The sequence below is a fragment of the Antennarius striatus genome, chromosome 4 (assembly GCF_040054535.1).
Source record: "Antennarius striatus isolate MH-2024 chromosome 4, ASM4005453v1, whole genome shotgun sequence".
Taxonomy (NCBI): Eukaryota; Metazoa; Chordata; class Actinopteri; order Lophiiformes; family Antennariidae; genus Antennarius; species Antennarius striatus.
The window spans coordinates 9,125,034-9,152,835 of record NC_090779.1 but is presented as its reverse complement, the minus strand read 5'-3'; the positions used below and the strand labels follow the sequence as shown (position 1 = coordinate 9,152,835).

The following is a 27,802-nucleotide window of genomic DNA, read 5'->3' as shown; positions in this document are numbered from 1 at the left end:
CACCTACAGGTGATACAGTGGAGGTTCATGACTGTTATTGTCTCCCATGTAGAATGTTTCTGTAGTCAGGTGTTAACTTCACCACTACCATCGTCAACTTTCCCATGCAGGGTCATGAAAACGTCCTAAAACGAGGTTGTCACCTCCATCAAAGAGATTACGATTTCACCCATGTGCCTTTGTTTGTTGTTTTGTCGACAATTGACTTTGTTGAATTGCTTTTAATAAAACTTGGAAGGAGGATGGGTTTTAGAGAAAACTAAAGCCATTACATTATGACGTGGATCCAGATAAGGAGAATTTTTATTATTGTACCTACCTCCACAAAAAAATAACAATCTCCCAGAAATCGATCAGGTTTTATTCAAATTTAAATTCTGTTGATATGAATGCCTCCCACAAGCACATAAAAAGCAGTTGTTTACTCAAGAAACTTCTCTGTCATCTTAAACATGTACTCTGTATTATACAATGCACTTATTTTGCTGTGTTTGATTGGTGCAGCTTACCGAGAGACAGTTCAGACAGGAAAACTCTAATGGATTCAGCAGTAAATCCTGAATATTTGACACAGATTGGATTAAGAGGACAGAAAACTTTGAGTTACTTCAAGTTGCTACAAAAGTCTAATTTATGCTCTTTAAGTCATTATTTCATATTCTAATCACATAATAAGCATTTCATGACAAGTACAAGCATTAGATATACAAATTACATAAGACACACAACATCAGTGAATTCATCTAAATTAGACTCTGTGGGGAACCGGTGAACGACCTGACCAGCCTCTTCGGATATCGTAAATGCTCTGAGGTAATCATCAACATCTAAAGTTGGATCATCCACTGGATGATCAAGACATTAAGACATCCACTGGACTTTAAGAAAGCTCCTTGAAGACGTTTCACCTCTCACCCAAGAGGCCTCTCCAGCTCTGGTGATGTTTGGTCGTCTCAGCTTCTAAACTACCATTCATATTTCAACGATCATTGCTAAGTCTCACCTGGCTCCTCAACAATGGGTCCTCAGTGATGGTCGTTGGGAGAGCCAGAAAGTGTCAGTGGTGTTCATTGAAATGCAAATTTCACAGAAGCCAGTAAGCCCTTGTTTGCTAATGGTAAGAGCAACTTCGCATGAGTTCATCTGCTGAGTATTTCTTTTGGGGAGTTTTGAAGATCCGACTGTAAAATAGGTGAAAGATTATGTTGATGATCCGCCAAAGCAAGAGGTCTGCTTTTGAGAAAGATCACCCTATGAATGTTTTTGTATGTATTTTGTATGTTGGATATGGCAGTCTGGTTCTGGAGAAGAGACAAGTCCAGGTACATCTGGCATTGAATGTGTTTGTGGATCTTGAAATAAAAGCTGTGACAGTTTGTAGTTAAACCAATTTGACAGAAATAAAGTCTTTTCACATGTTCATATCAATGAAGGACTAGTCCTCCACACAGATGGTGTGTCACAGATTTTCCCTGACACAACTGCTTTTTGTTCCTCTCCATTGCTACGTGAGGTAGCTGCCCCCTACTGGCAACAGATAGTGACTCAAATATTCTAAACTAGAAGGGTTCTCGATAATGGGTAAACCTCCACCAAGACACAGTATCACACAAACCCAAATCCAGACAGAAAGGAACCAAACCTTCTTGCAGTAAAGCAGCAGCGCGACCCACTCCCACATTGTGTTGCCCATTAAAACAACATTAAAATGTAAAATCAAGTATCAAATATTTAACTTCTGCAGCTCTTAGGATACAATATTCTAACACAAACACAATATGAAGTTTCCCCACACCTGACTAAAACCACTCTCACCTGATCTCAGTTTGACTCCTCAGGCCTGCAGATGCTTTGTCCTGTCAAACTGCCACTGCAAATAAGAAATGTTCTTGATAACTTGACTCATCAAATAAAGGATTGAAATCACAAGGACACTTTCCCAGCACGTCCTGGTTATTGTTTTTTTGCTTTGTCTTTTTTTTGTGTGGATTTGAAGTATTTAACTTTCTCTTTCCTCCCTGCAGATGAAATAAAATCAGCCTCCCTTGCTATTTGAAATATCCTAAACTTTTAAACTAAGAAAAAAAATCACACCGTGTTCTAATGATTAATGACCCCATTATTTATTGCGGAAGTATAATTGTAAGAAAGATGGCTTTAAACACTTTAAAATATTTTAAACAAATATTATATTTAATACATGTTATGCCATGTACATAATATTTAGATATGTATTTAACAAATCAGAAATCCACAATAAGCTAACAACTATTGCTCATGTGAGTGTGATAGTTTACTCTTATAGTCTGATAGGTACCTTCATCACTGTAGAGCAGAACTGATGTCACTGAACACCATTGGGGATCTGCTCCAAGTTTACACTTATAACTTCACCAGATTGTTGATTTGAGATATAAACTACATTTGATGAGTTCATATTGATGACTGTTGAAAACATTTTCACAGTTGATATGTCAGGCAGGTGTTTTTGATCTTTAATAATGGATGAATTCCATTTAGTTTTGTCTGTTTTGGTTCATGCTTTTTCACTTGTACAATATTTAGCCACAAAACCCAGTTACAACCACTTCTGGAAAAGAGCATGGCATACTCATTTACACTTTAAGCCACACCCATAGATACAGTCTATTACCAGAGGGCTGAAACACGAGTGTAACGGCATCATGATCCAAGTGGTGTTCTAGACAAAAAACATCACAAACATACTTCCAGGACTTCAGGGCCATATAAAAAGTCAGTCAGTCAGTCAGTCATTTTCTAACCCGCTTAATCCGCTAACGCAGGTCGCGGGGGAGCTGGTGCCTATCCCGGCAGTCTCAGAGCGTGAGGCGGGGGACACTCCGGGCACGACGCCAGTGTACCGCGGAGCCACATAGAGACAAACAATCATTCACACACACACACTTGCTCCTACGGTCAATTTGGGACCGGCCAATCAATCTAAAGCACATGCTGTTGGAGGTGGGAGGAAGCCAGAGAACCCGGAGAGAACCCACGCAGAGCATGCGAACTCCGCACAGAGTGGGACTCGAACCAGGGTCCGCCGTGTTGTGAGGCGGTAACGCTACCCACTGCGCAAAAGAAAAAAAAAGTATATTATTGGAACTTTGATCTGATTATCTGCATTATATATCTTGTGGTCATTACATTTCAGTATGGCATTACAGTGACAGACATTAGTTTAGTCAATAAAAGTGGCTTAGCATTTTAGAAATGCAACGGAGGGAAAAGTATACTTTGCACAAGCAAATAAGCAGGTTTTAAGGTTAGAGAATCATCTTAATGTACCTAGACCTGCAGAGACAGTCTACCACGAGCACATAAAGTCCACAATGAAGACACCAAGGGGTCTTCGTATGTCAAGAGGTATTACTGGTTGCCTTGTCAGCATTTTACACATCAACCCTCAGTTTGAAAGCCCTCACTTCACAGAAAGCAACTTCCGGTTTAAGTTCATGATAAACTGGGAACTCTCGGCCTTAAGGCCAGCACAGTGACACATGCTAACACTGGAAGCAAATGAACCAGACTGCATCTTATCTCTCGCCACAGTTTTCTCTTTGCCTATCACAAAACTAGTTGCAATGCAATATAAAAATATAATTTAATTGGTTACACTGTCCAATCACTTTGGTAATTAATTACTTGTCAAATTACATTCAAACACCACTAAAATACATACAGTTGGCATAAACACTGATGTATAATGCCAATCCATCAATTTGTCTGTATGGACCTGAGGTGCTGTTCATAGATAGTTCCATCACTGCATCCCACCCAGAAGATCCAAATTGGAACATTATAATGGGGTAATCAATATCATTACCCGTATAAATTATTGGAGAGAGTAACAGTAGCTTATACATTCAATAAATATTGATATCAAATATTTGTGCCCACAGCTTCTACATAATATGCAAACAAGTACATTAAGAAAATTGTGACAAAAATTAATAAGAAAATGCAAAAGTTAGAGAGTGAGAGGTCTTACTGAGAAAGCATTTTATTATGTATATAAAACAATTCAATTAACACTTCTGTTTATAAAACTCTAAAGACCACATACCACACAAACTTATTGTATCAGAATTCACCAAATCAAATATCATATGCACTTATTACTTGTCCAGAAAAGTCTGGCAATGTTGAGTTATCTGTCCTGTTCAAGTTCCTTGGTACTCATGACTGCAGTGTCCAACTTGCAGAGGTTCTGCCTGGATGCCACGCCTTGAGGAGCAATGGGACACAGAAAAAAATAGTATAATATGAAGACAACTTTGTCATGAGCAAACCTTTGCCAAACAAAACTGAATAAAAAAATCAAAATGTACCTCAGGAGCTTGCAGCGAAAGTCCAGCAATCGAGGAAACGCCTCGTCCACGCTGGACGTCTGTCTCTCATTGCTCCACAGTCTCTCTGCTGCAGCACTTGCCCTTGGCCTGCGAGTTTTGATAGCATTAGCTGATGATTATTTTGAAAGATTTCATGCTATTGTTGCTGTACGTATTATCTGAGTTTGACTATTGAGTTGATTTTAGGACTTTTTATAGTCTCATACCAGAGGCGTGGAGAGAGATTGGTGGCATCAACATATTCCCCCCACATGCAGACCTCTCCCCCAATTACGAGCTTGTTTTGTTGCTCAGTACCTGTAAAGACACAATGAAAACACAATGCTTATTTATTTAAGATAAACTGGTAAGGACCTCATTATTTTAGTAGAATACAAAATCTCAAACTAAAAATTTTCACACTTCAGGTCAAACTCAACAAAAGAAGCTTTGAGCCTTCAGATTGCAAACTGTCAGTGAGAGCTCCCATCACTACAGAAATAAAATTAACATTACAAAACAGCGCAATCAAGTACAGAGTGATTTCACTGACAAGGTATTCCACCACGTCAGTGCAGTGGAATACCTCAGTTGTCTGGCTTAGCCTCTACACCCTCCAAGGATAAAATTCATTAAACAGAAGTAGAGATGTAAAAGTTACATTACGATAATACTGGATTTTATTCCATTTATGTGTTGTTTTTATGTCCTGTTGTTTCGGTAAGTCTTAGAGAATAGTTGTAGATTAAATTTCAATTATAAATCGAAATTTAAGTAATAACAATTTACGAACAATTCATTTTACAAACAACCTCTCAGAAACAATTGTGTTCGTAGGTTAAAAACAACCTGTGAAATAACTTTGCTCTGCTACTTAAATAGCAGACCACGGTCTTCCTCTCATAATCACTTGATGTTTGGAGCTTTGCTAAATAACGGCGGACGTAAACGTACCCACCCTATGAAATATGAAATTTGAGCATTGTACATTCTACATACAATTAACACAGCAAATAGAATTTGGACTTCTGTAAGAAGTGATGAGAAATTGAAACATGGACATCACTGTTGCTGTCACCTAAAGACACCAAACAAATAAAATAAATCTGTGTTGTTATAACAGTCAAACGTTTGACCATGTACGGTAGCACATCCTGTAATTTAACTACTTCAAGAGAAAAATCACAGCACATCATACAACTTCAAGCAGCCACAGCACACATGTTCCTTTCTGACCCCCAAAGGCGAGAGGCCAAACAGTGTAGTAGCGAGCCCAATTGTGTGTGGGTCCTGGCTGGTCCAGATACCATGGAGAGGCCAGGATTACCCTGAGACCTGCTTTAGTCACTCTGTAGACTTCACAGTGGTAACAACCTTCTTTCCATACCTCCACCACTGATAAAGATGCACGCTGCAAGACGAAATGTTAGCACAACTTTAGCAGAAAACACATTGTTAAAATTTTGTTGGACACCTGATATCATCTAAAATATTGTAGGTATTATATTAGACAAATCACATAAGGTATGCTTATGTCTGTATACAGTACATGTTCATTAATGGGATAATTATGAGCATATGTTAAACTTTGAAGAGAAAAAGAGAAGATATCTTTTTTTAAAATATAAACAAACAAACTCATGAGAGCCAACAGTGTGACAGTTAGTATTTTAAATCAAATGGTTTTGACTTTCTCCGTCAATTAATTAAATATCTTGAGCACAGTACAAAATTAGTATTTGTAAATATTTAAATCATTCTAAAATCTCTTAATATAAGATTTCTTATAGGATTTTAAAATAATTTCTAAGAAGTATGGGTTCATATTATCAGATTAATATCTTTTCTACTGTAACTCCAGTTGAGTTTGTTGGGATGTACTTACTCCAACATGATAGTCAAACACATCCTGCCACACGATAGAAGTCTTGTTAAGAGCAGAGATGATTTTCACAATGCTGGAAAGAGAGACATTGTCATTGGAGCAGTGGGGATTGTTGTTTCAGAACAACATAGAGAAAGAGAGCTAGAAAGAAAAAGGGTGATTCAGTGAATGGTTGCGAGGACAGAGGGCTCACTATTCCAGTTTAAATGAATGCTGTCTCTGCCTCAAATGACAGCATGCTGGAGCTGAATGACTCTACTTCTCTGTTTGCTCTGTGCTGCGGTGGAGTCTGTGTCAGGTTGGAGACTGACACTGACCGTGACCTGTAAAGCTGTGGTGTGTTTTTTATTTTTTTTCTTTGCACTGGTAAATCTGGAAAGCTTCAAATTTAAATGTATTATTATTTAGATGTTGAATACAAAGACTGTTATATAGCATAATCATCAGAACCAACACTGAGAGAAGTCCCACACTGGAGGCAACAAACAGAAACATGCTCTGTGTTTCCCCTGTCTGCACCATATCATCCTCTTCACCACCTACTTGTCTATGTAGAATGCTTCTAGTTTGTTGAAGTCAGCTCCAAACCCCATCTTCTTCATGAATGCTCGGATATCAGGATTTGATCTCCTATGGAAGCAAACGTATGATTTATAATTCCTTGATAATAGTCTTATTACTTTTTACTTTTTAATTGCCCTTGCAAATTATTTTAAACTATCTATTAAAACATACGGATATGTATTTATACCACACCAGTATCTTGCACATTTATCCTTTTCTGCTGCCTAATTCAGTAACAATACAAAAAAGGTGAAAAAAAAACCAAAAAAACCCAAACAAAATTAATGCTATCAAGATTAAATAATGTCCATCTCATCCAATAAATTTGGATTCCTTGGTGATTAATAATCCTGGAAGGAGTAACCTTGGTTAAGGACAATATGAGCAGAGATGAAACCACATGACTATTTGAGTTGTGATCATGCCAGTTACAAAAAGCAGGTCAACAGGGAATGTTCCCAACATGCATTGGGACAATAGTGTACTTTCCATTGTTCCTGTGCTTGTTAGACGTGAAATGTGGTGAGAGTTATGTTCCACAAAGTTTCCACATTTTTCTTTAATTATATATATATACTTACATATTGTTTAATTATGTATTATATATTATCAGTGAAATGGTCATATGTGCTCCAAAGTATGGACAAGGAACATTCCAGTAATAATCAAAAGTCCATTATTAAAATTTCATTTTGGCTCCACCCTGTAAAAATCTATTTCAACAAACAAGATTTTCAGAAAGATAAGTCTAGCATTGCAGTTTTGGGGTTTAAATGACAAATTCTTATTTTAGTAAAATAGTAAAAGTGTATGTATATAATAATTTGTCCTTAAACAGTCAATTTTAGATAAAACTGTATATTTTATTCCTCACCATTTCTGAATTCCATTTGGTTTTGTTTCATGTGTTCAAATCTTTTTTGTGTGTATATATTTCAAACGTCCATAGAGGCGAGTTCTCATTATGAAAATTCAATTGTCTTAATAATTTTATATCAGCTCCTTATTAACCTGCATATTTTTAGCTAAATTATTAACACTACTTTATTGTACATAAGAGAGCAAGTAATTCAACTGTGAGCATTGGTTCATGTATTACGTACTACCTAAAACTTCTTGGTCATGATTCAACTGTCAATGGGCTGAAATGAACTCTTGTTGAAATTATTAATAGCCTACTGGTATTGAAATGAACATAGTTTTTTATTACCAGCAAGAAAAGTCAACCTCATCCCCTCCTAAGTGGATGTAAGAATCAGGAAACACAGATGACACTTCCTTAAATAGTCTTGCCATGAACTGATAGGTGGAGGGTAATGCTGGATTAACAGGACCAAAAGAGCCTGAAGGGCCACCGCCTCGATAGCAAGGAGTTAACAGGTCAGACTGTCCTGCAAAATAAATCAATTGGACATAGTTTAGTTTATATCTTCCTCATGATGTCTAATAAGTAATACTTTATCACTCATATTTAATTTGGAATCTTCTAGAGCAGTTGTTCCCAAAGTGAGGGTCAGGAACCCCTGACCCTAACCCTAATCTTGACCCATGCGAAGATCCCAAGAGAATCGTGAATTTGTTGAGTTTGATTTATTGTCATTAAGTTCTATTATAGTCGACAGGATTCCTACTGATTCCAACAAGACATGATGTCAAGTACTTTATACAACCCCAAAATTTCAAAGTAGTTGGAACACTGTATAAAAAACATTTAGAAAAGCTGGGACAAGGGTGATTGAAGACAAAAAAGCAGTGTCCAAAAAAATTTTTTAAAAGTTTTTTGGAACATACCACAGGCATCACTCATTCATTCATTCATCTTCTTTAAGACGAGACGATTTTGATCATCTTGCCTACAGACCCTTATTAGAATTATGGGTCGCAAGAGTCGCTGGAACCTATCCCAACTGGCTGTGGCTGAGAGGCAGGGGACACCCTGGATGAGACACCATTTTATCGCAGGGCCTGTTCCACAGGTAAATGGACCAATTGGTAGCAAGTACCACGGTGCACTGGCATCAAGCCCGGAGTGTCCCCCGCCTCACGCCCTATACCAGCTGGGATAGGCTCCAGCTCCCCGTGATCCGCTACGGCGGATGAAGCGGCAGAAAATGAATGAATGGTAGCAAGTAAAAGTATTATGAATCAGTTTTAAAACAGTATCTTCAAAACACTCAATTATTCACAAGCAAGGTTTATCAATTGTGAAACTGTATAAATAATTTTATTATATTTGCATCAAAACACTCTGTAAAATTGTTGCCAGTGAATACAGTTATACACTGCGTTTAAATTTTAGAGAAACTGAGGATTGTATGTTGAAATTAAATAAGAATAGATTACCTTTGTTAAATGTTTCAAGTTTTTTTTAGTGACTTTTTTTCATTTTTTAAAATTTTACCTTTTCCCCAAGATTTGGTGTGGCTGGGTGAATCAAACTCAGGAAGGACCCTTATTCCCCACAACCTGGCGTATGAGATCACCCTTCTTACATCCGACTGTGTGTAGACGTGAGTCATCGGATGGAAAGCACCCTGAATAAGAGCCAGAAGCTTTAGTAAAGGGTAGATATCACTTCTCAGTGTTTTCCTTTTTCATTAATCTACATGCTTATGTAAAATCTAACAAAATGAAGAAAAAATAATCTCCTAAAATGCAAATAATGTCTTATAACAACAGTATAACAAGGCAGTCAGAGACTGAAACTTCCTGCCACACCCCTGAATTCAACATTTTACCTTGATCTACACATTTTTGTGCCTCTGGCTTTGTAAAAATGTTGCTTTTTGTTTTGTGATTGTATCTCATCAGGTTTCAGAAACGTGTACCTAAAAAGGTATACAGTGAGCAGTCGTTCCTCGTGGTTAATGCGTTCCAGGAACCACACGCAATTAACAAATTCTGCGATAGAGTGACAAACTATTTATCTTATTATTTACGGTAATTTAAATGTTTATGAACCCTCTCCATACTGATATTAAACCACCCTTTATCTGTATTACCTTTTCTCACGCTCTTATCGATTGTTTAAAGCACTTTTGTGTCTCACAGAAGTCCGAGACTCACGGAACGGAGTGCACTTCCGGATGCCGTCAGTCAATAGAATGCACGTATGGTATCACGTAATTGTCAAAAAATCAAACCAAAATCCGCAATGAGTACAAAAGTTGAAAAATGACCTTAACCTAATTTTCTCAATGTCAAGGTCATCATTTCATTTTCATCCCCTTTGCTGCCCGAATAATGTGCTTTTTCTTTCATGTTTCTATCTGCAATGGTTGCGATGATATTTGGTGGACGGACGAACACTCAAACACTGACAATTACAATACATCAGCGCTTTGTGAGACGTAATTACCACACAGAAGTATGGTGCACGTGGCATGAGGACTTGATCTGTCATATTACTTAATTTTTTGAAAACCCTCCTCAGTTTCCTTTTCAGACATACCTTTTTGGAAAGATCTGGAAAGCTGTAACTCTGGTAAGGGAAGGAGGGGTCATCAACAATGTGCCAGTGAAACACATTGAACTTACTGTAGGCCATTGCATCCTGACAGGAAAGATATAGGTTACTACAAATGTGAAAAACACTTGTGTTCTCTTTATGTTACTTCATTATTACCAGAGTTTTAAAAATTGTCCTCAAGGGTAAATAGTGACGTGAAGTGTCCAACAAAATCCCCCTGTACTTAAAACGGGGGAAGTCTTCAATTGTTGTCTTGTTGACAAAGTACTAAAAAAAACAAACACAAAACGTATCTTTGATTTAACTGATCAATCCCAAACATCATTCACATCCAATTAGGAGATAAGGCTGTAAAAGTGATCACTTCAGAAGACTAAATGAGTGTTGAGAGTTTGAAAAAAAACTTACTGAGCCAAAACCATCTTGATACACCAGCTGACTGAAGGTTTCTAGACCTGTGTTTAATCAGAAGATATATGGACTATGTTCAGCACTGAATTTACTCTACACAGAAAACAGTAACAAGAAAGTTAGTGTATTTTATGTAGCAGATGACATTCTGCTCAACTGACAAAGCAAGTTTTAATGGAACCCATTCTTTCCTTTGCTAATCCAACACTATTGATTTTTTTCATTTTTGTTTCAAAGTTGGCTTCTAATTTTTTTCAAGATATATCCACTACAATCACCTCTTAGAACACCCCATACAGTGTCCGCATTCAAGGATGCTTGCCTTGCAGTAACACTCAGATAGTCTGCAACACAAACAGCAGCAAGTTAGATATTGTGTAGAATTATATGTGACCATGTGTGTATGATGCTATGACTCAGGTGTTTTTAATACTTGCATTTCTCTGAAGAGTCCTCTGCAGGATGACTCTCACAATCATCCTGGGAAACATTGACTTCAACAGTAAATGGACTGCTAGCACCAAACTGTAGAGGACCACTTGCTGCAGATCATAATATGAAATTATTAGTCACAGTTGCCTTCAAGTTTTGTGAAAGTTCATACATTACCATTGCATTTTTACCGCGACCGTCTTAGCTGTGAATGTGTATTTGTACCACAATGACGCATAATCATTGTTGGTGTTCAGAGTATAGGCCTGCACTACCTGACTGATGAATTGCTGTATTAACAAAGCCCATTGATCTACTGGAAAAGCCAACAGGACAAACAGAACATTCAAAAAACTGTGAGCTCTTTGCTGCAAGTGTTTGTCCATTCATGTCCCACCTAACATGTGTGAATGCCTACATCATCTACAACCAATGCTCACACTAGTATTCAGAAAGACACAACTTTTATGATCAAACATATAGACTGCTGTAGTGCATTCATTATATACTGTAACGGCAGCATACATATTACAATTTCTGGTCCTATATAGATAGATAGATAGATAGATAGATAGATAGATAGATAGATAGATAGATAGATAGATAGATAGATAGATAGATAGATAGATAGATAGATAGATAGATAGATAGATAGATAGATAGATAGATAGATAGATAGATACTTTATGATACATGATCAATCAGAACAGGTAAGTACCACAGAAACATCTTAAGTGCATTTTTGAGTATTTGCCATTTTTGTTATTATAACCGGGGTCATTTTAAACCACATGAATTCAAATTTTTTTCAGTTTATCACAGTATTAATTCTACTTAATTTATTACTTACCAGAAGTGTGGTCTGGAAAAATGAGCGAAAAATATCTCCTAAATGCCGCATCGACAACAGAACAGCCCTTATGTGCGGCTGAATGTCTCCCGTAACAGAAGTAAAAAGCCTGGGGACTGAGCGGGTATCGCTCCGGTGAGGAGGTAATAGTTCGTGGTAATGGCCATACTCCCTCCACCGTCTGTAGGACAATCTGGAGCGTCATCAGTAACAGCACATAAAAATCAGAACGAGAGTATCGTCCGGACCTAACCACATACATGTTGTCTAGTGAGCACTCTAATTTGTGGAACAGAACACCCATCAGCGGCGGGCAGGTTAGGAGGCGCAGATGATGCAGTCACGTGACTGGGGGCACACAACCTGAGTCATTCCATTTTGTGATCAGGCGACAAATTGCTACAAGTAGCAGTTTGTAAGTTCTTTACCAGAGAAAAGGATATTGTGCTTTGTTGTCCCAGAGTATAATAACAAAAAAATCCCTAATTTGACGATTTTTGTACAATAAATGCAAACTAAATATGACTTTAAAAAAAAAAAGTTCCCCAGAAAGCATGCAAGACAAATACAGCTTATTTACATACTGGCACTTGATGATTAAAACTATTTATAAAATGAAATAATCTCCAAACATTAACAGAATTATAGCATATCGTTCGTCTATTCTTTATCATGTTTTCCTTGTTGTATGTAGACCTTTTTTTTAAAAAATTAATGTATAATTGCAAGTATTTCTGTGTTGAATATATTTATTTTGTCTTTTTTATAATAATTCAAATCGCTACTTCAAAAATAAATATGCAATTAACAGGTTTGTTTTAAAAAAAAATTTTTTTTCTTCGCTGTGCATCTGACGTAAAGCCGCCGTCAGTTGGTGACGCTGTGTCTCTTTGTTGGCTTAGCAGCGGCGACGTTTTGTTGTTATTTTCGCCTCAGCTGAAAAACAGGCTCGGATAATTTTGGTTTTCATATTGTTCCGCAATCAACGTTTCACACACTGTAGACATTCAGGTGTGCTTGTCACAGGTTGATAACCACCCTAGGAATGGACTCAGACGAGGGTTATAACTATGAATACGACGACGAAGAGGAGGAATGTAGCGAGGATAGCGCTGAAGAGGAACCCGAGGACGACACCCTGGAGCTCGGAGAGGTGGAGTTGGTCGATCCCGTGGTTGCTGGTGGAGAGCGTGATGAATGTAGCGATACTGGCGGAGGTGGCCACGGTCCTGGCGAGGAAGAGGAGGAGGACTACCGTTTCGAGGTTTTGACTGCCGAACAGATCCTCCAGCATATGGTGGAGTGTATCAGGGAGGTCAACGAGGTCATACAGGTAGGTATTTTGGTGTGTCAGTGTCAGGAAAGACCGGGGTCCAGGCTTGGGTGAAGCACAAACAGGCCTCGGATGTTGGCTTAGCCATTAGCTATAGCTCTAGGAGTAGTTTACTTGCTGGAAGTTGACAGTTCCACAACAGTGAAGGGATTGACTGATCTGTTATCCGCTAATTTTCGTGTTATGTGAAATAACTGTATGACGGCATTAAATGTTCAGATTTCAACATTTTTCTTGCGAATTTCGTTCCAGGAAGTAGTCTAATCCCCACTGAGAACTTGGATGCAGCGTTTGCTAAGCTAACGTTAGCTTGCGAGATAGCTACCTTGTCAACTAGCCGATGTAACCGTTAACCTAGCCTAGCACCTTACCGGGAAATTGTTATGTTAACGTCTTTAATCGTATAGTTAGGTAACCCCAAACTCCATTTGTCACTGGATGAACATCTAGCTGCGTTAACTAAGAAATAAAATCTTAATTTCACAAAGTATGTCAAACAAAATTAGCTGTGACCTTACTGGAAGTTTATGTGAGACGAAAGGCTTGGTCATCGAGTTGCTCGCAAGTTACATGCTAAGTTACTTATGTTGGCATGAACAATTAAAGGTTATTTTATGATTTACAAAACAGCACGGATTGAAATAATGAACGTCGTAATCTATCGAGGTATAATATTTAGTCAAAACAAAATAGGGAAAAATTCGTGGTCACTCTGTCATCTTGGGCCTCCATTTCCTTTTATCTAACTCCAGTTGGGATCATTTGTAAATGGTTATGGATAAACCTGTTACCCTGTACCCGTTAAACAAAACCCGTCGTATTTCACAGAAGGAAGTGTTTTGAGTGTCGTCGTTTTACAATAAACGAGCCTTGGAAGTGAAGTGGACTAAATATGTGGACTGGGAAAGCAGTATTGCGGCATGGCTGTCGTTTCCATAGCTGACAAATAGCATGGTAATTCTTCTATAAATAGTATTAGGCCTGCTTAACGCTAAATGTCTGATTTTAAAATCTGGCAGCAGCTAAGTACAACTTTTTGTAATAATATCTGCTGTCTGAACGGAGGTATTTTTACATAGAGAATGTGACAGATACAGTAGTTAACTTGGATTTACATTTTTCATAAATGTATATTAATTTGCCTTCACACATCATGACTGATTTTATTTAGGCTTTGAAGACATTAATTTTAAAGGCATTAGGTTATAATGGACTGATGAATCTTTGCCATCTTTAGGCACTTAATAAATAAACCTTCAGTAGTGGTACTGTAGTGAAAAGGCAGTTCATCTATGAAAGTTCTTTGTCATATATTAAAAAGATGTTACAAAATCAATACCCATCCATCTTGGGATGTTCCCAATAATCGTAGTCAGTAACTCAATGCGGTTCTATGACATGACAAACACTCAAATTAGCGCAAAATGAATCCACTCCTCTCAGAAAGCTTACTAACAAAACAACAGCCATGATAGTCATCATGACACTTGTGTGTATTGTATTTATGCTTAAGACTGTAGTACATTTTTCGTTAGGTGAACTTCAACTGGCAACAGAGTAATTTGTTCTCCCAGGGTATATGGTTTTTCCCTATTTTTGTATAGCAAAATAGTTAACTTGTGTTACATTTCAGACCACTGACTGTTAAACCTTTGAATTATATGTAGATGTGGCTTTGTGATTCTCATGTACATCTGCAAAATGATAACCACACCATTAATAACTTTTTGGGGGAATGATTCATCAGTTTTTAACATTTTTTTATTATATAATGCATATTCATATAACAATTTTTCTGTTACAGTGCTACTCATTATCACAAAATGCACCATTTTAATAGTATATGCTGTAAAAGTATTGTTTTTGGACTTCTGATTACCACCCATAATTACATTAAGATTGAAAGAAATTAACATTGTATACACATACATCAACCAATTCACTTAATCATATAATTACTGAGGGTAATCCCAGTTACTTTTCTTAGACAGTGGGACTGTAACACTCTACCATAATGAAATCTGTTGTTACACTGAAATTTGTTCAAAGTATAAATCTTTTGTTGTTTTTCAATCTCAATTCTTACACGCTTTTGTTTTAAACAAGGCATACATACAAAATAAATATGAATGCCAATGAATATTGGCACCACCCTAGCTATGCCATCCTTCTCAATATCTCTAAATTTGAACCAAGAAATTTTGATGATGTGAAATAAATGCAAAAGGTATGTTGGATCTCCAACTTAAATTTAATATAAACCAAAGGCAGCTGGGATAAACACATTTTCGTTTTAAATTATACTAATATTATGTAATTAGTTGACATCTGAAAAATATTGCCAAATTTCAATAATAGGTGGTTGCAGCTGTACTAGCACACCACCAGCTCTTTCCAATCAACAACTCTTTCCAATCAACCTATCACTTAGATTGACAAGTTAGAGTCTGGTTTTTGCTCTTTGCACCCTGCACATCCTTTTTTATGCACCAATCCTGTTTTTTGCACTGATGCTGTTTTGTGTGCCTTCAATTACCCTTTGGGGACAAATAAAGTTTTTTGAATTGAACTGAATTGAATTTGAAATTTAAGTCAGAGGCATGAAATTGTAAATTGTTGATTACATCGGTAACACACTATGCCAAAATTCAAGGAAATTTCAGAAGAAATGAAGATGACTAAAATGCATCAACGGGGAAGGTCTGCAAAAATATTTCGAGAGGTTCTAGGACTCCACAGAGCCACAGTGAGATACATAACCTACAAATAAAAACCTGAAACAATACAACCTTCACAGAAGACTATGACATTCTAAAATGCCTCCATTAGTATGAGGAAAGGTCAATATTAGAGCCACAAAAGATTCAAAACAGTTGAGCAACTGCTGACTTCTCTCACCTCAATGAAAGTTAGTGTTCACAGCTCTACTATTTGAAAGACTGGGCAAAAATGGCCACCATATGTGAGTGGTAAATTGGCCACTGCCAACCGAGAAGAACATTAGGGCTCACCTGTATTTGGACATAACACACTCTGATGACTGTCAGAGCTTTTAGGAGAATATTCTATGGACTGTTTGGTCTACAGGGGTCTTGTTACATTTGCTATAAACTAAGCACAGCATTCTATTAAAGAATATTATTCCTACTGTAAACCATGTAGTTGTTATTATTAAAAAGATGTAGGGATACTATGTTGCTTGATGGCTGGGTTGACCTGCTGTTATAAGGGAAACACCAGTTCATGTCTTTACCAGTGAATAGTGAAGGACATGGTGTTCATATACTGTTTTTTTTAAATGATTCTCAGACACAACTGGGTCATACAGAGAGACAATTATGAGAAAGTCCAAGTGGGTTTGTCAATCCCATTGAAATTTTTTGGGGAGGACCTAAAAAGAGCAGTTTAACATATTATGTGAAATTTGTATTATATAGAGCAGTTTTTATTTATGTTGAAATCTTGCTTGAAAAGTGAAATACTGTTTGGTGGGAGACATTCACCAAAATGGAAGAAAATTGTTACAAATCCAATGCTTTTATACAACGCTAGGCTTGCGTGCATGCAGGTACTGTCAGATAAAAGTAGACAGATTTACAAAGTTAAAGTAAAGAGGAGCAATGTCTGCATCACTTTGTTTATATATTTGTAATTGCATTTGACAGATTTTCCTAAGTGGATTAAAACACCTGGGAACTGAAATCAGGTATAAAATATTGTATTTTGAAATAATTTTAAAACACATTAACAAACACAATTGTGTCAGGATAACTGTTCAGGCAAAACATAAATTAATGTTTTGTATTGAAATACTGACAGCTAATTTTAATTTTAATACTCAGGAATCCCATGGTGCCCCTAGAATCAGTTTAATCTTGTCCATGTATGATCAGAGAGAGGAACCATGGCACTGTATCATAATGTACTATGGCACCCAAAGTTGTAAAAAGTATTGATATTGCAATACTTGGTTAAAATATGCACATGCACTGTACATATTTCTCCAAGATAGAATTAAAATCCTTTTTAAAAACTGATATCATGCAATTAGAAAAATGTGTATTGAGATCGAAGTGGTGCGTTTATAAGAGAAACCCCCCAAAAATCTGTATAGAAATATATTTTAAATTTGTGATGAAAATGTATTTCACTTAATTGGTAAATTGGTGTTTTATACTGGGAGAAAGTCATAGGTAAATCAGTCTACAACATACATTTTTCCTAAAATGCATGGCAGCTTTCAAGGTTTTTGCGATACAGTACTTTGAATAACCAATTTTTACATCTCGCTTCGCAGTGGTGATGTATGTAATTGTCAGTGTTTGTGTGTTCGTCCATTACTCTACCAAATATCTTCGCAACCGTTGCAGATAGAAAGATGAAACAAAAAGCACATTACTCGGCGGCAAAGGGGATGAAAATGAGATGATGACCTTGACCTTGAGAAGACTAGGTCAAGGTCAAATTTCAACTTTTGTACAATCAGGAACCAGATAAGACGGAAAGACGAGGGAGAAGGCCATTGTGAGTAAGACCATAGACAAAAGCACTAGCTTTGATCTATGACAGTAGGTGAGAGCACTAGCTTTGATCTTTGACCTATGCAGGTAGGTCAGGGTAAAATTTTGAATTCAGGGTGTTGCAGGATGTTGCAGTCTGTGACTGCATTGGTTCTAGTTGATGTTTTCCACTACAGCAGACGGCATTAAATAAATCACTATTATCCTTGTTCTAGCCCCATAGTCCCATCTACTGTCCTTAATGACCTATTCAATTCCAGCATTTTCTAAAATGCTGGAATTTACAGAACCAACAGACAAAGCTGTTGGTTCTGTAAACCAGCATTGTTAGACCAAGACTTGAATGTTACAGACATTATTTGTCTTTCGAATAGATGAACTGCAGTTTTAAATTCCAGGCACAATATTTTGTTTTGAAATAAAATCCTGGGCGAAGCAGCATATGACTGATGACTGATATTTGTATGTTGGTCTATGGACTTTGGTTTACCACATTTACTGTAGTGTTTTTATCTTTGCTGATAAAGGCAGATAGACTGCACAGGAACAAGTTTTGACTGCACAAGTTTTGGTTATTTATAAACCAGTGAAAAAATCAATTTCAAACGAAATATATCAAACAAAGTACATCATAAACTCATGGCTTTCACTACACTTCATTTTGCTTGGCTTGGAAAATAATTTCACCATTATCATAGTATGTAAATTTCCCTCCTGGAGGTCTATTTATTGAAATTTTAATTTAGGCTCTCCTTGCAGCCATTTCTTGAAGTTGGTTTTCACCTATTATTTAATTTGAAAGATTTGTCTTTAAACTAATGGATTTAATTACTGGTTTTATATCTTTGCAAATAGAAGGAAAAAAAAAACTTTTTTTGGCCTGGTCCGAGGACAAGTGATTGCAGTTTAGCAACCTACTATCAATTTTTTTTTTTTTAATTCCAGTAAAAAGTAAAAGTAACTGTAAATATGTGGATATAATATCAGATTTTAATATAGAAGTGTATTGACCATTGTAATGCCTGGCAAATATCCACTTGTTTTCAACAAGCTACCATGTTGGCATTCATTTTTATTGCACCCTGTGCATTTTCTGAAACAATTAGAGCCTTTTACCTTTAGCAATACAGGTATACCCCTCCCTATGTTGTCAACTGCTTTTTGGGGACATGGCACAAGTTGAAAAATGACGTATGTTCAATTAATCTGTCTCCAGGCTAATCCGAAAATAACCATTCTCAGTTCTGAATTGTGCTTTATTTATTGAATGAATTTTCAATAATACATATTTAATATGAGTCTATTATAAGCTTAGAAACGGATGGTATTTCTAATATAGTACAGGACAAAGTTACAAAGGTGTTCACAATACACCGTGGATGCATTATTTATGAATGAATGATAAAATAATAGCCTTTTTTAAGGTTATAATACAAATACATGAATTATTATTTTGCAATAGTAAGAAATTATTTTTAAAGTACCAATTCGTTCATTTAATTTGGTGGTTTACATCATGGACAAAGATGGCTGTGGGTCATCAACATCAGCTGCAGAGTCTGACGTTTGTTGGATGTCATAAAAAACTGGTCGAGTTCTTTGTGGTGTCTTCTTCTCCTCAAGGATGAAATTATATGGAGCAAAAGTTTACCATACGTAAACTAATTTGAATTCAAAACAAACGCTGGAATCACTTCTGACAATATTTAAACCATATATATAAACAGTGTGTGTGTGTGTGTGTGTGTGTGTGTATATATATATATAAATTATAATATGACATGTGTTTTTATTATTTATTGTAGAGTAACATTATATTATGTGATTTTAACAGGTTCTTATTGATTTTACAATTCCGGTATTTATGCCAGACAAATGTTAAGTCAACTAAAATTACATAAACTTGATTTTAATTTTTTTGTTTATATTTTTTTGAAAACCGAAGTATAATTGAGAACAATGTAACTCGAAACAACATAACCCATTTCAGGTGTAGGTATACCTGTTGTTTGTGTGCACAAAAGTCTTCATTTAAGCACAAGTTGTTTGACTATTTTAAATATGTTTCAGAAGTTGCTGTTCTTAGCTGTAGTAACAAGCTTCCTTCCACTCAACATCAGAAGAGCTATTGACAACATTTCCACTTGCACCAGGCTCAGGTTAGGTATAGAGTGGTTGTGTGGCAGCAGGTGGTTTAGTCATGCTTTTGCACTTTTTTGCTCTGTTTTGCACTTAACAGTTGATGTCTGCTCGTTTTTCATTTTGGGAAGTTTTTCCCATACATATCTGTGTCTTTGGAAATCAAGATCAGATCAGAGGACAAGGGGATGTTTGCATCTGTGAAAGAAAACAAGTGCACATAGTCTAAATAAAATATTTAACACCTTTGGGTGGATGGGAGTCCCCGTAACCCTCCTCCCACCCCAGTTAATGGTAGGGGCAACATTGCCATTTTCATTTGTGACCTCACTCATTGTAACATGGCTGGAACTAAATGTAAGCTTCGTGGTTGGAAAAAACGGGTAGAAATGCAGTTTATTGGGTGGCATCATAAAAGAGTTGAGTAGTCTGTGGTGGATTAGTACAGGTATACTGTATGTGTTATTCTAACTTTGCAGTAACTGAGATTAATCTCACGATTTCTTGTTTTTCTAGAATCCTGCAACAATAACACGCATCCTTCTCAGCCACTTCAACTGGGATAAAGAAAAGCTAATGGAAAGGTAACAGTTTTTTACTCTTCAGTATGCCTGCAAGCATGCTTGTTTGCTCATTCTACTTTGAGAACTAATTTTCTTCATGTGTTAACAATGATTTATTTTTCTTTTTTTTTTTTTCAATTCTCACATAGGTATTTTGATGGTAATCTTGACAAGCTTTTCTCAGAGTGTCATGTAATTAACCCCAGTAAGAAGCCTCGGATCCGTCCTCCTATCAATACTAGGTCATCTTCACAGGACATGCCATGTCAGATCTGCTATCTGAACTTTCCCAACTCTGTAAGTTCTGTAGTTACATAGTTACTTTTTTTGCACTCAACATGTGTTCAGGTGGAAATTGAAGTGTAATATCAAATTTTATAGAAAAATAACTAATCATTAATTTAGGATGGTAGCTGATGCTTTGCAAACTATCATCAGACTCCTTTCTCCTACCTGGTGGCTTAGCCAACTGACGTTTTTAATCACTAATGTCTCTGACATGTAAGTGGATGTTAAAACCAACATCAGGTTTTCAGACAAAATGGACTTATGACACTAAATGGATCGCCATCTACTTTGACCTGTTGTTATTGTTGTTGTTCTTTAACCTAGCTGAATTATTCAGATCAGGAGTTTGTGGCAGGCAAAGTTATCCATTTATTTCAATCAATTTACTTACTTGGGTATGTTTTCTCATTGATTAGTTTTCCCCTGGAACCTTTGTCTTGCCAAGTCATTAAGACAGAGGTTTCAAATAAGAACCTTTGTCTTGATGGCAAATAGCGAATAAGACCTCAAAAGATCTTACGATCATTTGAGGTCTTATTTGTTAAATTTCTCCTTTTCTTTGTCAGTATTTTACAGGCCTTGAGTGTGGGCACAAGTTCTGTATGCAGTGCTGGGGAGATTATCTGACTACCAAAATCATAGAGGAGGGAATGGGACAAGTAAGATTTTATGTTCAAGTATAATTTAGTTAAAAGGATTTCTTGCTGTCTGATGATTTACACTGTTTTTTGTCTTCTTAGACCATTTCTTGTCCTGCTCATAGTTGTGACATTTTGGTTGATGACAACACTGTCATGTGAGTATTTCTGTCTAATTTTGAAATTTGGCTCAATTTTGTCACAAGTTACCAAGAAATCTTGAAGTCAAAGCCAATACAGATAAAAATATTCAGTTCGACTACCGGTACCGGTAATTACTTTGTTAATACTTGTCAACCTTAGTCCAATGGGAGTCCATGCTGCACAGCCTCCACAAGCTCACTTTGAGAGAAATCCAAGTTTCATATGTTCTAGGATGTGCATTTTCAGCAATGGAATTTTTGAGGGCCGGTTTCCTTCCTGCTACAAACCACAAACGGTTTCCTCTCAAACTTGTTTTTTTGGCTCAGTGATACCCATTGAAAAAAGCCAGATGAGGTGCAGGATAGCAAATTATTAAACTGATTAATCAGATGACAGAGCAGTCAGGACTGCATTGCAATTTGTATTTGCATTAAAATTCTGTTGATCGGAGACAGGTTTGCACAAATCAAACAAAATGGGCGGTATGGTAGCGCAGTGGTTAGTGCTGTAGCCTCACAGCAAGATGGTTCTAGGTTTGAGTCCTGTTCTATGTTTAGTTTGCATGTTCGCCTTGTGTCTGCGTGGGTTTTCTCCGGGTTCTCCGGTTTCCTCCCACCTCCAAAGACATGCACTTCAGGTGGATTAGTCAGTTCCAAAATGTCCATAGGTGTCGATGTGTGAGTGAGTGGTTGTTTGTGTTTCATGTGGTTCCGCGATGCACTGGCAATGTATCAAGAGCTCCTCCCCGCCCCATGCCCGTAAGTCCGCTAGGGTAGGCTCCAGATAGACTTAACCTTGACAATGGACTGCAGAAACCCAAACACTTCAGATGCTAAGGAAAAATGCAGACACAGACCGACATGCAAATGAATCTACGGAAGACTAATGAAATCGCCATAGAAATCTTTTTTTGTGAATTCTTAATGACTGAAGGTTATAAATCATAGGTTTTTAAAGAATGCAGTTTGTAAATACAGTTTGCACAAAGTACGAAGCTAGCTCTTTTCACTAGTTCTTCTCTCCTACTTTCACATTCAGCCTGATGTACAGTAAAATATATGTGTCTGTGTTGAAACCAAGCAGTCTAATCTCATGAACCAGTTGTTAAGCTGAAAGTAATTGTCTTAACCTAGATTCTGATTGGAGCAGCTCGAGAGAGACCTAACCTTGTTTAGTTGAGGCAGAAGCCTATACATTAATATAAGATACACTTCCATGGTGTTCTTGTCGTGTGTCTGTGTGTGTGTATGTGTGTGTTGCTAGGAATAAATGAAATTATTCAAAATTTTCCTCATTCCCCAATTATATGCAATTAAACTACATGTTTTGACTCCTCTTACAGGCGCCTCATAACTGATTCAAAAGTGAAGTTGAAGTACCAGCATTTAATTACGAATAGTTTTGTAGAGGTAAGCTTTGAGATTTCTTTCTACTTAACAATGTTTTGAAATGCATTGTAAACCCTAATTTATTTATGATTTCATTTCTCCTGTATGTCTTTCTTGAGTGGGAGAATTTGAAATTTTTTGGGCCTAATCAAACTATAGGTTGACATTCTGCTCTCTGATTACCCCTTTAAGTGCAATCGACTGTTAAAGTGGTGTCCTGCACCAGATTGCCATCATGTGGTCAAAGTCCAATATCCAGATGCCAAGCCAGTGAGGTGCAAGTGTGGCCGGCAGTTTTGGTAAAAGAGGGGTTTATTTTCTCAGTCTTGAGAATCAAGCAACAGTGCTTGAAAATAATAATACTAATTAATACTAATTATTAAACCAAGTATGAAAATTATTTGTGATGCTTTTTGTTTTTGCAGCTTTAATTGTGGAGAGAATTGGCATGATCCTGTCAAGTGTAAGGTAAGTTAGTGGAGAATTAAGAGGAATACTAACTTGTTCTTTCATAAGTCAGTCAGTTAAGGTTAGTCTTCATTTCCCCATCATTATTTCTTATTCTGATTTCTTTGTAGTGGCTGAGAAAATGGATAAAGAAATGTGATGATGACAGTGAAACTTCAAACTGGATTGCAGCAAATACTAAGGTATGGAAAGGGGCTTACTATGAGAATCAATCTGCATCTTTGTGAATGTATTTTAAACTGAAATGTTTTAGGCAATTCATACATTTATGCAATTCATTTTGTAATCATAGTAATGAGTAACAACTGTACCAGGACCCGTTGGTCTCTATTCTTAACATACTATTTACTTTTGGTTTCAGGTTGATAGTATTGTTTATAATCAGATATTTATTTTCAGTTCTAATTGTAGAAATACCGATCTTTCTCAACAGTAAGCCATTTTAAAGACAAAGTGTACCTCTTTCTTTTAGCATGTTTGGATCTTGACAAATTGTAATAGGTCTGTACACATATGCATGTACACATAGAGGTGATATGAGAGTTGGCCATTCACAAAAGCTCTTTTGTTGAAGGAGCTGTTTTGGACACAGAGTTGGAAAGACTTGCTTAAAAAATGTTGACTAGATGAACTGTTTTTGAAAAATTTCCTGTTAAATTTTAACCTTAAAATTTCAGTGTGGGTTTTTTTGTTTGTTTGCTTTGTTTTGTATTTTAATAAGGCACATAAAATTGACAATACCCATCTTGTGACAGGAGTGTCCAAAATGCCACGTCACAATTGAAAAAGACGGTGGCTGCAACCACATGGTATGTCGAAACCAGAACTGCAAAGCTGAGTTCTGCTGGGTCTGCTTGGGTCCATGGGAGCCCCATGGCTCAGCCTGGTAAGAAACATTAGAAAATAATAAATTATCATCTAACAGCAGTGAAGCATATTTTCCTGTTCTTTTTTTTACTGACCTGGCCGTGACATTTCAGGTATAACTGCAATCGCTACAATGAAGATGATGCAAAGGCAGCCAGAGATGCTCAAGAGGTAGCATATTACACTTTTTACAGCAGCAGCACCTGTCTTTGTCACTGGTAAAAATGGCAGTTGTAATTACACAGAGGTATAGTTATCGTTTTCTTTATGTAGCACTGAGTAACATAATATTCATAGAAACAAAAAAAAAAAGTAAATTAAGAATTTGACAAATATGACATTATAAGGGAAAAGCCGAAAGGAAAAGAAGAAGAATATGTTTACTACCTCAAAACGATAATGTATACAGAATTGCTGCTGTGTCGGTCTAATAAAACATTTTTTAATTGTTTCTGAAAAATGTTAACAAAGTAGACATTTTACTGTTTTGTACTAATGAAATGGGATCGTTTTTTAAATGTTTAACGCCTATTTCATTATGTTAATAACAATCCAACAAACCAATACTTTTGTGTCTGAAGCTTTAAAAGGTTTTTAGTCTAATCTTTTTCAAATTAGCATACTTAATCTAGGTCCATTTTCCTGCTGTTTCAGCGCTCCAGGGCTGCCTTGCAGAGGTACCTGTTCTACTGCAACCGCTACATGAACCACATGCAGAGTCTGCGCTTTGAGCACAAGCTCTATGCTCAGGTCAAGCAGAAGATGGAGGAGATGCAGCAGCACAACATGTCCTGGATTGAGGTGCAGTTTCTGAAGAAGGCTGTGGACGTGTTGTGCCAGTGCCGATCCACACTCATGTTCACTTACGTCTTTGCCTTCTACCTCAAGAAGAACAACCAGTCCATTATTTTTGAGGTATGGTATTTGGGAATGTGTTATTTGATCGTCATCAGTGTCACCAGACACAGAATGACATAGAGATATTTAGCATGTTGCCGTTTTCAAAGTTAGTGTTGATATTTTTTATACCATACAACCATTGACCAAGGAATTCGTTAGTGTTGTGGAAATATAGGTTAGCTTCGAATTTATCGGAACACATTTCTTTCATCCCACAAAAACAAAAAAACAGGTCATGAATTCTTATCAAACTTTATCATGTCATGCAGAGATGAGATAGAGATACACATTTGATTGTAATCTAATCCTCCCCAGAACAACCAGGCAGACCTGGAAAATGCCACCGAGGTGCTCTCTGGCTACCTAGAGCGAGATATCTCCCAGGATTCCTTGCAGGACATCAAACAGAAAGTACAAGATAAGTACAGGTCAGTAATGGACAGTTCTTATATTTCCAGTATTGTATTTGGGTTGTTGGACCTCAACACATGTTTTGTGTCTTTACAGATACTGTGAGAGCAGGCGAAGAGTACTGCTACAGCATGTTCATGAAGGCTATGAGAAGGACCTGTGGGAATACATTGAAGATTGAGGACACTTCCCATTGCAACAGACTCTTGAGTATCTTGACAAACTAGAGCGCTGATGCAACTTAACAGGGCAGCACAGGCCTTCTACCGCCTCTCCTTTGGCAAACCAACCACTTTTGCATTGTCCCTGGATTTGTTTAACAAAATCTTCAAAGTAAATTATATTTAAACAAAAGGTAGAGTAATAAAAACAAAATGTAATACAGTATTGTTAGCAAAAGAGTGGAGTCTTGAGAAAGCAGAAAATCCATCTTAAAAACATCCTTTTGGCTCTTATTGTAACACCTCCCTGAACGATCTAATTTTTTTGTTTTTTTCCTTGTGAATCTTATATGTTTTGATTTTGACCTTTTTTTCCCCCCATTCGTGTGCAAATGTTTTCAACACAGCTTTAATTGTCCTGGCCATGTCTGCAATATGTGAGGTCCTTGTCTGGGTGGCTGAATGTTGGTCAGCTGATTGCAACGGGGCAAAGACATTTCGGGGTAAAGAAGAAAAAAAACATCTAAAGAACAAAATAAGAAATCTGTATTTTTCAATTTGTAAATAGTCCATATGCATGGAAGTTAAAGAGCAAGAGTGGCACGTGTTTGCATAATTTTGAAATATTTATTCTTTTCCACAATGAAAAAGGGTGAACTTTTGCCATTTAGGTTGAGTTTGTTTACTCCCTCCATAGTGTGTGGGAGCGGAGGTCTTTGGCAATAAGGCATTCACCCTATCATCCCCAGTCTCCTCAGAACAGTACGTGTTGCATTTTATCAGTAACTCTAAATGGGGATTGATAGAAAGAGTTTGTTCTAGTTGCCAAGTGAGCAAAAGACAAATGACTTGGTAAAAGTGCACAGTTTAGAAAACCAAGAACAGAAAACTGTTCAAAGGTAAAATAGAAAGTTCCGGCTCTGAATTCCTCTATTCCAACCTGTACCCTCTTAGTTGTTTTTAGAGGTGTTTAACATTAAAAACACATCAGTGATTATTTGCAAGAGCCAAACTGAGTGACATTCACTCCATTTTTTTCTCTTTCCCAACGTGGCTTGATGTAGCCCTCTTATAGTTCAGTTTGCACCTTTGGGGTATGAATGATGGTGATGGAATGTATTGACAGCACTGCTTTGTAGTGCTGTAGTTTGAGCTGGATCACTGTCAACAGGGTCAGGCATTTGCATCACTCTTGCAAGGAATAACTAAAATGGCATAGGGTCAATAGTGGCCGTGCCTCTTGGAAGAGATCTCTCACCTTGCAGCGAGGCAGATACTACTTTAAACCAAGCTTCAAAGATGGACTTGCGTGATCCTTGGGCAGATGATAAATGTAGGGCAAACATGTTAAGTTTGTTGGACTGTTTTACAATACAGTTATGCTTCTGCATTAAATCTTTCGCACATGAACAGAGGAGGATTCAACATGGAAATATCAGTTCCCCTTCAAGTTTTCCAGGTTCTTTTCAATATGGTTTTTCCTCTGGTCGTCAAGCTCTCTGCTTGTAAATGCTCCTTCATGTCTCTGCAATATGGTAGTCTCCACGTGATTGGCTGGAGGAGACATGAATATACAGGCACTGATGCAAGTCAGAAGATGACACCAAAGTGTCAGCTTTCATTTAAATACATCCTTTAATCCAGTTTCAGATCTTTCGGGAATTCTCTCCCACTTGCTTCTTATGTGTTCAAACTTATTATTTTATCCTAGAAGATGATAAACTGTATTGTTTATTTGAATAAATGTCATGAGAAATCTCATTTTTGGGAGTACTGTGTGAGTCATTAGAGTAGGTTTGGTCTCAATCGTAATTGGCCAAATAACAATGATGCACTTCTGCGCTGTATTTTGCGTTGTAATATACTAAAGACCTTTGCAGAGCTGTGTCTTCCAGAACTGTGTGGTGTCAATTTGGGAACTTACATTAACTTTCAAGTTAGGATAAAATGTTAGGCTTTATGTACCACTTTAACTTTCAGATTGTGTGATGAAGATCTGGTTGTTTGTATGATACTTTC

At 37.0% G+C, this 27,802-nt stretch overlaps 2 protein-coding genes across 2 annotated transcripts; one reads left to right on the top strand and one right to left on the bottom strand.

Moving 5' to 3' along the window:
• Positions 1-4,085: 4,085 nt before the first annotated feature.
• On the bottom strand, positions 4,086-12,277 carry hexa (hexosaminidase A (alpha polypeptide)). Its single transcript, XM_068313693.1, has 14 exons — positions 11,964-12,277; positions 11,119-11,223; positions 10,960-11,025; positions 10,679-10,725; positions 10,427-10,537; positions 10,253-10,354; positions 9,203-9,335; positions 8,012-8,192; positions 6,781-6,867; positions 6,238-6,310; positions 5,589-5,763; positions 4,580-4,670; positions 4,353-4,460; positions 4,086-4,248 (listed from the first exon to the last, which is right to left on the bottom strand). The coding sequence occupies exons 1-14, from the start codon at positions 12,265-12,267 to the stop codon at positions 4,185-4,187; spliced, it is 1,647 nt and encodes a 548-aa protein (XP_068169794.1). The 5' UTR covers positions 12,268-12,277; the 3' UTR covers positions 4,086-4,184.
• A 574-nt stretch (positions 12,278-12,851) lies between these two features.
• Positions 12,852-27,544, top strand: arih1 (ariadne ubiquitin-conjugating enzyme E2 binding protein homolog 1 (Drosophila)). The gene is made up of 14 exons (XM_068312211.1): positions 12,852-13,296; positions 20,472-20,539; positions 20,668-20,815; positions 21,373-21,465; positions 21,547-21,602; positions 22,931-22,997; positions 23,169-23,275; positions 23,402-23,444; positions 23,555-23,626; positions 24,200-24,330; positions 24,425-24,482; positions 24,966-25,226; positions 25,527-25,639; positions 25,719-27,544. The coding sequence occupies exons 1-14, from the start codon at positions 13,009-13,011 to the stop codon at positions 25,801-25,803; spliced, it is 1,590 nt and encodes a 529-aa protein (XP_068168312.1). The 5' UTR covers positions 12,852-13,008; the 3' UTR covers positions 25,804-27,544.
• Positions 27,545-27,802: the final 258 nt, after the last annotated feature.